This window comes from Typopeltis vanoorti, chromosome 15 (assembly GCF_054136105.1).
Source record: "Typopeltis vanoorti isolate ZY-2024b chromosome 15, IOZ_Tvanoo_1.0, whole genome shotgun sequence".
NCBI lineage: Eukaryota > Metazoa > Arthropoda > Arachnida > Uropygi > Thelyphonidae > Typopeltis > Typopeltis vanoorti.
In genome coordinates, this window is record NC_143563.1 from 5,025,092 (window position 1) to 5,039,348 (window position 14,257).

A 14,257-nucleotide genomic window follows, 5' to 3' on the forward strand; every position below is an offset into this window, starting at 1 on the left:
TACAACTTTCTGATACGTATTCTATCTGACAGCCAGTGACTGATCCAACTCAGAAGTCTGTTATCCAATTCAATCATTTCAATTTATTTAATAGCTTGTTGTGTGGCAGTCTATCAAAAGCTTTTGCAAAAAAAAATCCAAGTACACTACTGTATATGCATGTTCCCTGTCCAAGGTATTTTGTCACCTTGGACAGGGAATTGTTATAGTACATATGTAAGTCAGTAAAATATGATCTGCCTTTAACAAACCAATGCTGATAACCACAGAAATGGGTTGCTGTTATTAACCCATTTCTGTATCCTACTTCTCTCCAGTACCTTCACTACAACTCCAGATTTACAGATTGGCCGGTAATTTGAAACTACGGCCTTATCACTATCTTTATGGAGTGGAAAAATTTTACTCTTGTTCCAAGGAAGTGAAAGTGTGCTGTTGTAAGACTCTTATTAAAATAATCATGGAAACTGGTAAGAGCATGGAATAAATTGCCTAAGTGGGTGATGAGAGAGAGAGAGAGAGTGCAGATGGGTTTAAGAAATAGTATGATAGATTTCCCATGCTAAGTATTATTACTCCATTGAAGTTCAGAATAACATTAAAATAATCTTCATATCAGTGATATTATACATAGTTTAATAGGGAGATGTTCAGTTATTTGTTGGTGTTATGTGGGAGTTGATAATTGCAATGTCAGTTCATTGTAGCTAAAATAAGGTTCTCCACTTTCTTTAGAATTTAGGAATGTAGGGCTGCATACTGTATTGAGTAATGGTTCTGTTGGAAAAAATGGAGGAAGTAACTAAGATATTTCAAACGTAATGAAGATAACCCAATGCTTTGCTGATATTGTAAGGAGGATAGAGATGAAGCAGTATCAAGATCCTGGAAAGCTGGTTATAGAGGGAGAGAGAGAGGTTGAAACAATGTAACTCACAGTGTAGTAAATAGACAGAAAAGATAAATATGAGTCTTTTAAGCTAGTGAGTGAGTTTTACTGTATTAATACAGAGGGGATTATACATGAAGTGGAGGAACAGGAGAATGAAATATTGCTATCCCTCAAAGATTTTGTATGACTGTGTTCCAGGGAATGAGAAGAAAATTTTTATCAGGAAATGTATGGCCAGTGTGTTGTAAATGCAAAAAAGTGTACATCAGTTTTAGGTATAATGTGATAGTGTGATAGATAGGCTGCTGGCTGTCTGAAATACTGATAAGCATTTCAGCCAGCCACCAAGAGTTTGTTGACTTCATACAAATATGTTAATAATAATACCAAAATGTCCTGTATATCCAGATAGTTCTTATTTACCATTGTTGTTGCAGTTTTTAGATTGAAAATATTTCATAATATTTCATAAAATAAAATGTTTAGTTATGATTTTACAGGAAAATTCAGCAAACACTTTTTATGAAATACAATCCTGGTAATTTAGGACTTATCCCAACTACACATTTCTCAGCGCCTGTACATGAAATCAAGAAAGAGTTTAGAGAAGAAGCAGTACAGACTAAAAATGTAAGTGATAAAAATATACATGTGATTTTTAAAATAAAAAACAAAATTAAGAAAATAATTTAAATTTTAAATTCTGGTATATTTTTATGCACACCAGCATTTTCCAAACTTTATGTACTTGAGAAAATTTAAAAAATGGTCCCAAGATAGAGAATTTTTATGGCCTATCATATTATTATTATTATTATCATCATCATTCAGACCTCCATGGAGTCAAAAGACTCATCGTGGGAGGTCCTTTCTAAGAACCACAAGTCTATCAAGACTCATCGAGTGAGGTCCCTCCTGGGAAACCCAAAGTCTATCATACCACTCCTTAAATGCATCAATTGTTCTCGCTCTCACCACTCTATCAGGCAATGCATTCCATGGTTCAACCACCCTCCATGAAAGAAACCACTCCTAACCCTCTTTCTCACAGTTTCCTTTCGTAACTTCCAGCGATGGCCCCTTGTCATGACTCCTTCCTGCTGTTCAACCAAGCAAAAGAACTCCCCAGTGTCAACCCTGTAACCACCTCTCAACAGTTTAAAATTCTCAATCATATCACTTCTCCTTCGATCCACCAAACTCTGCAGTCCACACTTCCTCAACCAATCCTCATAACTAACATTGTACAGTCCTGACACCATCTTTGTTATCTGCCTTTGTACCCTTTCCACAGTTAATTTATCCCCTTCAAATCCTGGGGACCAGATCTGAGAACAATAGTCTAAGTGTGGTCTGATCAGAGTCTTATGCAACAGAATGATAACCCTTTTATCTCTGCAGGTCAGTGTCCTTCTCATTATTGCAGCAATCTTCTGTGTTACCTTCACTACCTTTGTAATATGTCCCCTAAATACAGGAACAAATATTTGTTACATTGATTTATTATTCATCTCTTAGAAGGTGATTAGTGGAGCATTATAGGGAATGTGTCATCCAAATGGCTTTTCATTTTAGAAAATATTCACAGTATTTCTGATCATTATTGGTAGTATTTCGCTTACTTTATTTACTACATGATTGATGGTGTTTGCGTTTTGAGTTTTATTATGTGTATATAGATTAAAAAGCATTTTTTACAAAAATTTATGCATACAAGAAAAAGGCCAGGGACTTTATATGATGCAGTATGTGCTCAATGTACACATCCCAGGTGTGAATCATTTGCAGGAAACAAAGAGTAGGGAAAGAGTGTGTGTCAGAAATGTTTCATGAGCAAGTGCAAGAAATATTGAAACTGGGAGAATGAAGTAATGAATATTAATAATGAAAGCTGTGAAAAAAAAGTGTTGTAGAGACTGTGGTTGAAGGAGTGAATGGTAGTGGATGAAATATGAATGAAAGTATTATTATTATTATTATTATTACGGGCAACTTTAAGGAGTCTATAGACTCATCGAGGGAGGCCCTAACATCATGTCAAGAACAACTATTCGACATTCACACAGTATCTATCATACCTCGCCTTGAACTCATTCACAGTCATGGCACACAACAGACTCTTGCAGCTTATTCCACTCATTCACCATTCTTCAAGTAAAAAAACCTAGCGCTCTAACACCCTTGCTAACCACACTCTTGCCCAGCTTCCATATATGGCCCATAGTCCTCCCACCAATCCTGTTCTCAAAAATATCTTCTGAATTAATCTTATAGAAACCCTTCATTAATTTGAATGTCTCAATCATATCACCCCTTTTTTGCCTATCAACCAATTTCTGCAACCCACAAATCTTCAATCGGTTCTCATAAGGTTCATTCCATAAACCTGAAAAATGGGACAAAAACAGTGCCTGCACTAGTACAGTCAACTTCATAAACCTTTATGTACTTGACATGTGAGAAGTTCTGTGCTTGCCAGGGATCAAACCTGGGACCTTCCCCGTGTTATGCAGATGTGATAACCACTACACCACCACAAGCACACCAAAATGGTTTAAGATACTGTAGATAACAAAAAGGCAGTACATAGAGAAGCAGCATGCTTACACAGAGTCCTATCCAGGACAAAATGTGAGCTCAAATAATTAGAGAAACCCTTGGTGTGTAGCACTCCAGTAAAGAGTATGAATAAAGAAATAAATAGGAATAAGGAGAGGATATACCTGATAAGAATATAATGAAAGAATATGTTTCCCATGTGTGATGATCAAGAATGTTAGTGAAGCTGTTGGTTTTGCAGAAGGAGAAGTAAAAGAGTTGATAGTTTTGGTAGGCATGAACGATCTGAAAAATGCTTTGAGAGAAGATATGAACGATCAGTAACTAGACATTGTATGAAATGTGTGGTTAGATGTAATGATTTAAAAATGTACCATTAATGCAAGATACTTCACATGGCAGATGAAACTGTATCAGTAAATTGAAGGAACTGTCACCTGCTTTGGCTGCTTCACAGAATATTCTGAAAGTCAACTTTTCATCTGGCTATGTTTCCTTGATATATTCGCAGTCTAGTCTGACTCTGAAACAGAATCTAGTTTTTGGATATACCTGATAAGAATAAACTCCTAACAACTGCATCAAGTTCACTTTTGAATATGAATCTGACAACAGTCTTTCTTCCTGGACAAGTTAACAATCCATAACTCTATAGGCAATGTTAAATTTTCCATCTACGGGAAGCCTTCCTTCACTGGCAAGTATCTCCACCCAGCTTCACATCATTATCATGTAAATTTATCTATTTGACTTCCTACCATTCCAACTTTGCATATGCTTTTCTCTATTTAACTATTTAATTTACCATCTTCACTAATAATTGTGCCTAAACATAAAATTTTTCATTTCCAGATTAAAACAAATTATTAGACAACCAATCAGGTTGTCACAAAAAGTCAAGAAAGATTTAAAACTCAACAAGATGAGAAAAATAAGCTGAGTGAGATAAGGAAAGATATCAAAGAATAATAAGAAGAAGAAAAGTCAATTAGAATGTTATAAAAAAAAGTAATCTGACCCAGTGATTTGCTCATTAAATTTGTACCTGACAATGGAATCACTATTTTAAGCTTCCTGGAAATGAAAATTAAGGAATGCAATTGAGATGCAGAAAAAAAATAAAAATAAAAGAGATTGTTGTGTTCATAGGAACAAATGATTTAAGTAGTGATAAATAAGGTTTGAGAATGGATATGAAAGTTTTGTAGGAAGAGGTGAGAAAGAGAGTGAGAGGAATATTGAGAGAGAGAAAATCATCAGGCTTCACAACCTGATGCACAGGCTGTGAAGAAGAAATGGCTGTGAGTTTTTGGATGTGTGGAGAGCTTGTTAGCAGAAGGGACATATAAGAGGGATGTCCACACTTGAACGGATTTGGCATCAGGAGCCTAGAGAAATTATTTATTGGAGTGAAACCTGATTCAGAGAAACTAGATCGTCACAGCAGGAACGATGAAAAAAATTCATCTAAGATATGCAAACATGATAATGATATGAATATCAATATGCATGATTATATTGTCTGAGGTGGAGGAAATACGAGATCTTGGGGTGACAGTAGATAACGATTTGAAATTTAGGGGACACATTGTCAAAATTGTGAAGACAACACAAGAACTTCTGGAAATGATGTGGAGGACATGGACTTTTGGAAGTAAGGAGATTCTAAGGCTTTGATTAGGGCACACATGGACTACTGTGTCCAGATTTGGTCACCTGGTTTTCAAAAGGATGAAGAGATGTCGGAATGGATCCAGAGGTGACTAAGGCAGTTTCTGACCTATGGAATATCAAATATGAGGAAAGATTGAGAAGATGCAATTTATTATTATTATTATTACATAACCCCTCTAGGGAGTCCAAATACTTATCGAGGGAGGGCACCTGCTCTATTTACAGAGTCTAGTGGATAGGAGGAAGAAGGGAGATATGATAGAGACCTACAAGTTAATAAGAGGTTGTTATAGAATCAATGTTGGAGAGGTTGCAGAAAAAAGTGGGAGATCAGGGGAGAACCAGAGATCATCTCTGGAAATTGCATAAAGAGGGTGTGAGTAGGGGAGTGAGAAGTAGGTTTTTTGCATGCAGAGTTGCGAATGATTGGGATGCCTTGCCTGAGAGTGTCATCACTCCAATCCAGTGCACTAGTCAAATATCCAACCCCATCTGCTCTAGTTTTACTATTAGCTTACCATGTAGTAATCCATTAAATGCCTTTGCAAAATATCAGAATACTACCGTGTATCCATCTCCTTCATTCAATGAAGCCATCATTTTATTATAATAAGTAAGTGAATTACTAAACATGACCTCCCTTTAGCAAATCCATGCTGTCCATCCCCATAGTACCACTGTATCAACCCAATACTGGATTCTGGTTCTCACCAGCCTCTTCAACACTTTAACCACAACAACTGACTCACAGATAAGCATATATGTCTTGATGCTTGAGTTCTGTCACCTCCCTTATGAAGTGGTACAATCTTGCCTTCATTACACTCCTTTGGAACTAGATGTTCTGCTATTTTTTATTTTATTTTTATTTTTATTTTACAAATGCATTTGACAGGGTCCCACATGATAAGCTGATATTTGAGTTGCAGTACATGGGTTTGGATGTCAGGTTGAAATGGATTCAGAATTGGCTATCTGATAGATATCAGAGAGTTGTGTATTATGGTGTGGCATTAAGGAAGCAGAAGGTTCTTGAATTCTTGAAGTTTGGGATACATCGATTGGAGGCTGCATACTCTGCTGGAGGAACTGCACTAGAAGAAGTGGTGGAGGCAAGTGATCTGGGGATGATGATTGTTAGAAACCTGAAATTCAGGGAACATATTGCAAAAGTGGTTAAGGTAACCCAGAGGATTGTTGCAATACTGAGATAATTCTACCCTTCAGAGATAAAAGAGTTATCATCCCATTGTATAAAACCTAGATCAGACCATACCTAAAGTAATTGTGCTCGAAGTTGTAATCCAGGATTTGAAGGGATATATTAACCATGGATAGAGTGTGAGTGCAGAGGCAGATTACAAAGATGTATCAGGACTCTACAATGTTAGTTATGAAGATAGGCTGAGGGAATGTGGACTGCAGAGTTTAGTAGAGAGCAGAAGGAGAGGTGATATGATTGAGACTTTTAAACTGTTGAGAGGTCGTTACAGGGTTGACACTGGGGAGTTCTTTCATTTGGTGAAACAGCGGAAGAAATGCGGACAAGGGACCATCCCTGCAAGTTACAAATTAGTGAGCTAAAGTGTAAGGAGTAGTTTCTTTGCATGGAGGGTAGTTGAATCATGGAATGCATTGGCAGATAGAGTGGGAAAAGAGAGAGAGCAGATGAACAGTGATTGGGTTCAGGAAGTGGTATGGCAGACTTTTCTAGGATGGGCCTCCCACAATAAATCTTGACTCCAGAAGAGAACATGACTGGAGAGGACACTTGCTCAGTTTCTTTTTTAGGAGATGTCATGTCTGTGTTCCTCAAGCCGTAGTGAAATAGATTTATCTGTCTGACCAAAATAAGGTCTACCACAGTTGCACACAACTTTATAAACACCTGGAAAATGTAGCTGATTATGCTTTGGTTTTGGGTGGCTCAGAAAGGAACAAAGCTTTAGTAGAGTGGTATAGTTGGTTTTTATGTTGAATTTCTTCAAAATTCTACATTTTCCAGGTGTTTATAAAGTTGTGTGTGACTGTGGTAGACCTTATTTCGGTCAGACAGATAAATCTTGAGGAACACAGAAGTGACATCACCTACAAAAGAACCCGAGTGAGCGCCCTGTCCAGTCATGTTCTCTTCTCCGCCAACTCTAATCTTGAAGAGTGTCAACACTAAATCGATTGGGATCACACGACCAATTTGTATATATGCAATGATGAGTTTGAAAGACGAATTGTAGAATCTAAAGAAATAGTCCTGGATCCTTCACACATGAACAGCAATCTAAGTTACAATTTGCCTGATTCCCATAGCACAGTAATCCAATACTGGCACTCTAAAATCAGCTATCACTCAACATCAACTTACGCTAATAATGCCACGTGGTCTCTAATTCAAATATGACTGTTACTATTCTTCTAACTCTTTTGTGTTAAACCGAAAAGCCCATTTTTTTACCGTATTAGTTTTTGTAAGTTTTTAGTTATTTCTTACTCAACTGAAGAAGTCAGAACTCCGATGACACTAGTTGTAATTCATTAAAGTTTTTTATTATACTCCTCGGGTTCTAGTCAGTATAATTATTAATTCTAAATGTATACATCCCGAGTCAACTCTAGTAACAACATATATATATATATACATACTGTATATATATGTAAAAAAGATTACTGTATATATATATATATATATATATATATATATACATACAGTAATGATGAAGAGCATAATACCAATGATAGAAAATCAACACAACTTATGTCTGAGGCAGGGAAGTCTGCAGTAGTTAGGTGCAATTTTCAGTACTTAAGGGTAGACACATAAGTTCATAAGTGGCTGTTATAAGATTACGGTTGAATAAGTTTTTCATAAAATGGTGGGAAACAGGGGGGGGGACAACAGGTTATAGAGGTTATTCCTGGAGCTGTATAAGAAGGTGATCGGAGTGAGCAGCAGGTTTTTTCGCATTGAGAGTTCTTAATGATTGTAATGCATTGCCTGAGAATGTGGTGTCTACAAAAAAAATTTAATCTATTGAAGACATGTATGACAAAGGGACCTCAATGTGCCTTTGACTCCATGGAGGTGAAATAATAATAATAATTCTGGAAAGAGGAGATAGTGTATGGGAACAAATAGAGCATGTCTGTTTAATTTCTGAGGGATAACTATCTTAAGCAGCACATGATAGAAGCAACTAGAGGCTTTAATGTTTTGGATTTGGTGATAACTTCACAAGATGTTGGTGTTGACACTGCTGCCAGTTGGTGAGAGTAATCATGAGGTACTTGTTTGGGAAGTGATGAAACAAGAAAAGGTCACTGCCAAAAATGGATACATGTGGAAGTATAAAGCAGGTGATTATAGGAAGCTCTGTAGTCAGTTAGCATCAGTAAATTGGGTAGATGAGCTGAGCAGAAAAGATGTTGAAAATGCATAGAATGCATTTTCAACTCATAAGGCAGTATCTAGCAAAAGCAATATGACTGCATAATGAGGGTTAAGCAAGTAAATAGAGTAGGAGTGAAATGGATAAACAGCAAAATCAATCAAGCTGTGCTGGAAAAGAAAATGTTATGTAGGAAATACAAGACAGTTGATGGTGATCAGATCCATGAAGAGTATAAGGTGCAGGCTAGGAAGGTGACGAGCATGGTAAAGAAAGAAAAGGTGCAGTATGAGAGGAGATTGGCTGGTCAGGCCAAGGTTAACTTGAGGGAATTTTTCTGCTACATGGCAAGCAAGAAGAAGAAGAATTATGGCAGACTAACATTGGTGAATAGTCATGGAAGCAGACTAACAACTGCAAAAGACATAGTGGAATTATTGAATGAGCACTTTATCAGCATATACCATACTGGTATAAATTATCCGGTACAATATATAGAAGAGAGGCAAGTATTAGGAGAATTGGAAGTGAAAGAAGTGTATCAGATGTTGGTTGGGTTAGATTGAATATGGCTGTAGGAATGGATGACATATCACCACGTATGCTTAAGGAATGTGCACCACAGTTGGCTATGCCCTTGATCTGTTTATTTAATGAAAGTCTTGCAGTGGGTAGGGTTCCACTCCACAAGCATGGTTCTAAAACAGAAGTCTCCAACTATAGGCCAGTCTGCATAACTGCAGTTGTGGCCAAGGTGTTGGAGAGATTGATAAGGAATAGAATACAGAATTGGGTTGATGGACATGGCATTCTTTATGAAGGTCAGCATGGATTTGTAAAGGATAGGTCCTGTTTCAGTAATTTACTTGCATTTTATGATAAGGTGATAGATTACCACATGATAAGTTGGTATACCAGCTGCAGAGGATACAAATAGACAGTATATTTGTTAGAAGGATCAGAGATTGGCTCTGAAGGATACCAGCATGTTGTGTATTATGGAGCAGTGTCTCAAAAAAGAAGGGTAACCAGTAGTGTGCCCCAGGGTTCTGTTGTTGGGTCCCTGCTATTTAACTTGTTTGTAAATGATATATCATATGGACTGACTGTGATCTTCAGTTATTTGCTGATGATGCAAAGTTGGGAAGAATTATAAGTAGCATTGCTGATGCTGAATCCCTTCAGGAAGATTTAAATACACTTTTTACTTGGACAAAAGAATGGGGTTGAAGTTTTAATAGCAATAAGTGCAAGGCGTTGCATTTTGGAGTGCAGAAATATAAGGCTGTGTACTATATTGGTGGTGCTGTACCACAGGAAGTGGATGAGAGTAGAGATTTGGGAGTGATGGGTGACAGCAGACTGAAGTTTAGAGGGCATATTGCTAGTGTTGCAAAGGTTGCACATCATAGTGCTGCTATGATAAGAAGTACTGTAACATGCAAGGATAAGGAAGTGGTTGTGCCACTGTATAAGGCACTGGTCAGACCACACTTGGACTATTGTGCTCAGATCTGGTCACCTGGTTTTCAATGTGATGTGGAGACATTGGAGAGGGTCCAGAGACGAGTGACAAAAACAATATCAGGAGTTTGGAATGCTGTCTATGGAGAGAGAAAAAACAAAGTTAGTTGTCTGTCATTCTGCTTATATCCCTAGTTTGATATACAGCAATGAAACATGGGCACTGACAAATCAACATCCGAGACAAATACAACAGTGTAAGTGCACTATTTAATGTGACTAACAAATGAAACTAAAAAAAAAAAAAGATAAGAAGAAATAATAAGAAATAAGATACCAGACAAAAAATTGATATGCTTGACTCAGATGGTCCTGCACACCTCATATAAGATAATTATTATTATTATTATTATTTGCCACCTCCAGGGAGTCCAAGGACTCATCAAGGGAGAGCACTTACTCCACAACTCTCTGTCTCCACCACTCAATCCACCAACTGACCACAACCACACCAATACCATCTACCGCCGACCACCACCACTGGTATTTAGACAGACAATGACAAACATCCATGCCTGTGCCAGGATTCGAACCTGCAGCCTTTTGGCTGGAGAGTGGATACGCTAACCACTTGGCCAGCCAGGCTAGCAACATGAACAGAAGACCACATAAACCTAGTAAACAAGTTGGATAGGCACTATTTCCAGAAGTTGGCCACTAATAAAATGATAGATTAGCATGAAGAAAAATCCAAAAAGAAGGGGAATGGAGTTCAAACAGGCTAAGAAAATTACACAGGATATAACAGTTTGGTAAGCTTTCTGCAAAATTTCTTCATCTCTAGGTAGAAGAGGATCTCACTAAGTAAGTAACTAGTGAAAATAAAAAGTGTATGTGATAATAATGTAATGCACAAGGTCTTTGATAGACATTAGCAAGACATGAACTAAATATTTGACTTCATATACTAGCAATTTTACATAAATGATTTGTTTTTCTCCCTTAGGAAAAAAATCCTCTTGATTTTGGAGAAACCAGAACAGCTTTGTTTGACAAAACAATTGCTACTGTTTTAAGAGACTGTGAAGTATTGAGCAAATTGAAAAATGCTACATTAAATGAATCTAAATAATATTTAAATGTACAGCAATGGATACTTTGTCAGATAATTACTGTAAAAGTGATACATACCTGGATACATAAAATTCATCTATATTAGATTTTCTCAATATTAAAAGGAATGTAGTTTTATGAATAAATAAAAAATTTATTGTTAAATAATATGAATATTACAACAATGTTTAATTCACTTGTTGCATTTGAATAGAGTTAAGAAATTATTTAACTCTCCTAAGCTGAACATTATATTTCCTGTATTCAGCTAATAAAACAACTTTGAAAAGTTGTTGTTGTTTTTTTAAATAAATGTTACTTGTAATAAATTCAAAAACAAATTGCTGTGTTTGTTCAGAAGTGTCAGAAAAAGAGAAGGAATGAAACTTTGCATTGATTCAGTTGATTGACTGAAAATTGGATACAGGCAGTGATGCAAGGAGAAAGTAGAGGTTTTGAGATATTATAGAGTGAGATGTGCAGGATGAAATATTTAATCATGTGTTGCTTGCATATGTAAAGAGCATTAACATGGAAATGTGTAATCAAATTATGATAATATAGATCTGGATGAAGAGATGACATTCTAGAAATAAAGAAAATTAATTTCTTGAGGTTTTTGAGAGACTACTGTAGGATAAATTAAAGATGCCAAGAAATTATATTCTTGTTTAATCTTTTATCCAAGTATAAGCAAAACAAGTTGCACATAAAGTATCCTGGCTAATGACTTCTTTCACCTTTTCACTACTTGTATATGGAAAATATATGATTTCTGCATTACTTCAGACTTGGTATCTTCAGGTCTGGCTTCCACTGATAAGACCTCAGTAAAGGTAGAAACTAGTCTGGGTAGTGGCCCTTCCAATAATGCATACATTATACACACCCAAAAGATGTGTGTTTTGCATTATGGAATACTAAGGCACTTTTGGGGATCCTTTAACTTCTAGAGAGCACATCCCCTAGGTGGTGCATAGGGGAGACCACCAGATATGGTTGGATGGTCCAAATATATTGAATGAGGACTTGTGATCCAACAGGACCATAAGGGGCAATCATCTCAATTGTAAGGGAAGTGGCACTTCCATGGTCCCCTAGCTAGATCAATCTCTACTTTGAGGAAGATCCACTCACTTTAATCTTTCCTATAAGGCCTTGCTAGTCACCTCTTCTTATTTTATGACCATTATGCTATTAGAGTAATCGAGGGCTATAGGATCTTTGCATTTTTGTCCTATATCTTTGTCTCCTCTAAAATCTACTCTTTCGCTCCTATGTGTTGAAATTTGGAAGAAGGCAAGTTCAGAAACTTGAGTTAGCAGTCCTACACTGGACTATCCATTGGCAAGCTAGTAACATGACAGGGAAAACAGTAATTTGCTTCTAAGTTAACAGAGAAAAGTATATGAAATGAATCTATGGAAAATGACCCTGGAAAGGAAAAGGTAAAACGAAAATGGAAATATCAAAATATAATACATATAGCAAACTGAAAAATAAGAGGAATAGCATATATATATATATATATATATTTTTTTTTTTTTCACATTTGACATTCGTAGATACCGTATGGTCACTGCCGTACCTCACATGGCTTTGTGACAATGATGTCTTCTGCTAGAATAAGTGGTAGGGTCGCAGATTCCCTTTCCACACAAAGTTTGTAGGACAATCACAAACATCCATGCCCATGGCAGGATTCGAACCCGCAGCCTCTTGGATGGAGAGCGGACAAGCTAACCACTCGGCCAACGAGGCTGGCAAAACTATATGACAAAGATGAGATTCGAACCCACGTGGGGAAACTCCAATGGATTAGCAGTCCATTGCCTTAACCACTCGCCCACCTCATCAACACACAACAATATCATATAAAGAAATAAAATTAGATCAAATATTAAATGAAAGAAATTAAAAGGAACCATGAGAACTGAAAATTTTAATGTAATATATAGCAGAGTTGACAGAGACCAAAGAGCACAAGCAGGTCTTATGATTTGGATTCATAATTCCCTTTCAAAACAGTTAAAATATTATAAATTATGGAATGAACGAATAATAGAAGCTAGAATAAAAATAGATAGAGGTTATTTAACAATAATTGGTTTATATGCCCCACAAGAAGGAAGATCTATATCTATATGCCTAAAATATGCTCCTTCTGATTCTCTCCCAAGCTCTTCAAGGAAGACTAAGGGTTTGTCAGATAAGTGGTGATGTGATGACAGTAAAAAGAAAACACGATCGAAATCTGATGCCAAAGTACAAAAAAAAGACTCATGCCGGCTCGGACATCACCCAGTCAAACAAGGTCCATGTCCCCAATTGAGTAATCAGGGTTGGATCGAAAAATCAGTTACTGAAAACAAAGACAAAAAAATCAACCTCAGGCCTGTAAAGGATGGAATGTCCGTACACTCTGGACAGTTGTAAAATTTCAGTTGCTTCAAGAAGAATTGAAGAAATACAGATGTGATATATTGTATTTCAGAAATGAGATGGACATTATCAGGAGAATCAAATGATGGAAGAGTTCTCTGGTCAGAAAATGAAAGTAAGCATGAGGCAAGCATAGGTTTTCTGCTAAGTAACAAGGCCTGTCAGGGGCAATGTTAGGATACAAACCAGTTAGTGAAAGAATAATGGTTGCAAGAATCAGTGCCCAACCATTTAATATCACAACCATTCAAATATATGCACCCACTGCAGAGAGTGCAGATGAAAACATTGAGAGATTTTACAGGGATCTACAACTAGTAATTCATGAGCTGCCGAAGCAGGATATACTTCATCATTGGAGGAGACTGGAATGCAAAGATTGGCAAAAATAACCACAGGATGGGAAAAGGTTATGGAGAATATTTGGATATGGAGAAAGAAATGGACGTGGAGAGATGCTTCTGGAATTTGCCATGGATAACAGCTTGATTTGCAATACCAAATTCCAACAAAAAGTTGTCGTAAATGGACGTGGCGCTCCTTTGATGGCAAACACAGGAATATGATTGACCTGATATTAATAGACCAAAAATGGAGAGCCTCAGTTCAACAGTGCAGATCATTCCAAGGAGCTGATATTGATTTGGACCACAGCTTAGTGATTGCAAATATAAGACTATAAATTAAACAGAAGTACAAAGGAAAGTTCCAGAAAGCTAGAGACATCTCA

The 14,257-nt window shown here is 36.8% G+C and overlaps 1 protein-coding gene across 1 annotated transcript in view; it reads left to right on the forward strand.

The window, feature by feature from the left end:
- The first annotated feature begins 771 nt into the window (after positions 1-771).
- Positions 772-14,257, forward strand: part of LOC150098320 (cilia- and flagella-associated protein 157-like) — a 210,169-nt gene continuing 196,683 nt past the window's right edge. Inside the window, exons 1-3 of the mRNA XM_090405148.1 lie at positions 772-818; positions 1,393-1,522; positions 10,979-11,059. Coding sequence (XP_090261274.1) covers positions 772-818; positions 1,393-1,522; positions 10,979-11,059 — 258 coding nt within the window. The remainder of the gene's footprint in view (positions 819-1,392; positions 1,523-10,978; positions 11,060-14,257) is intronic.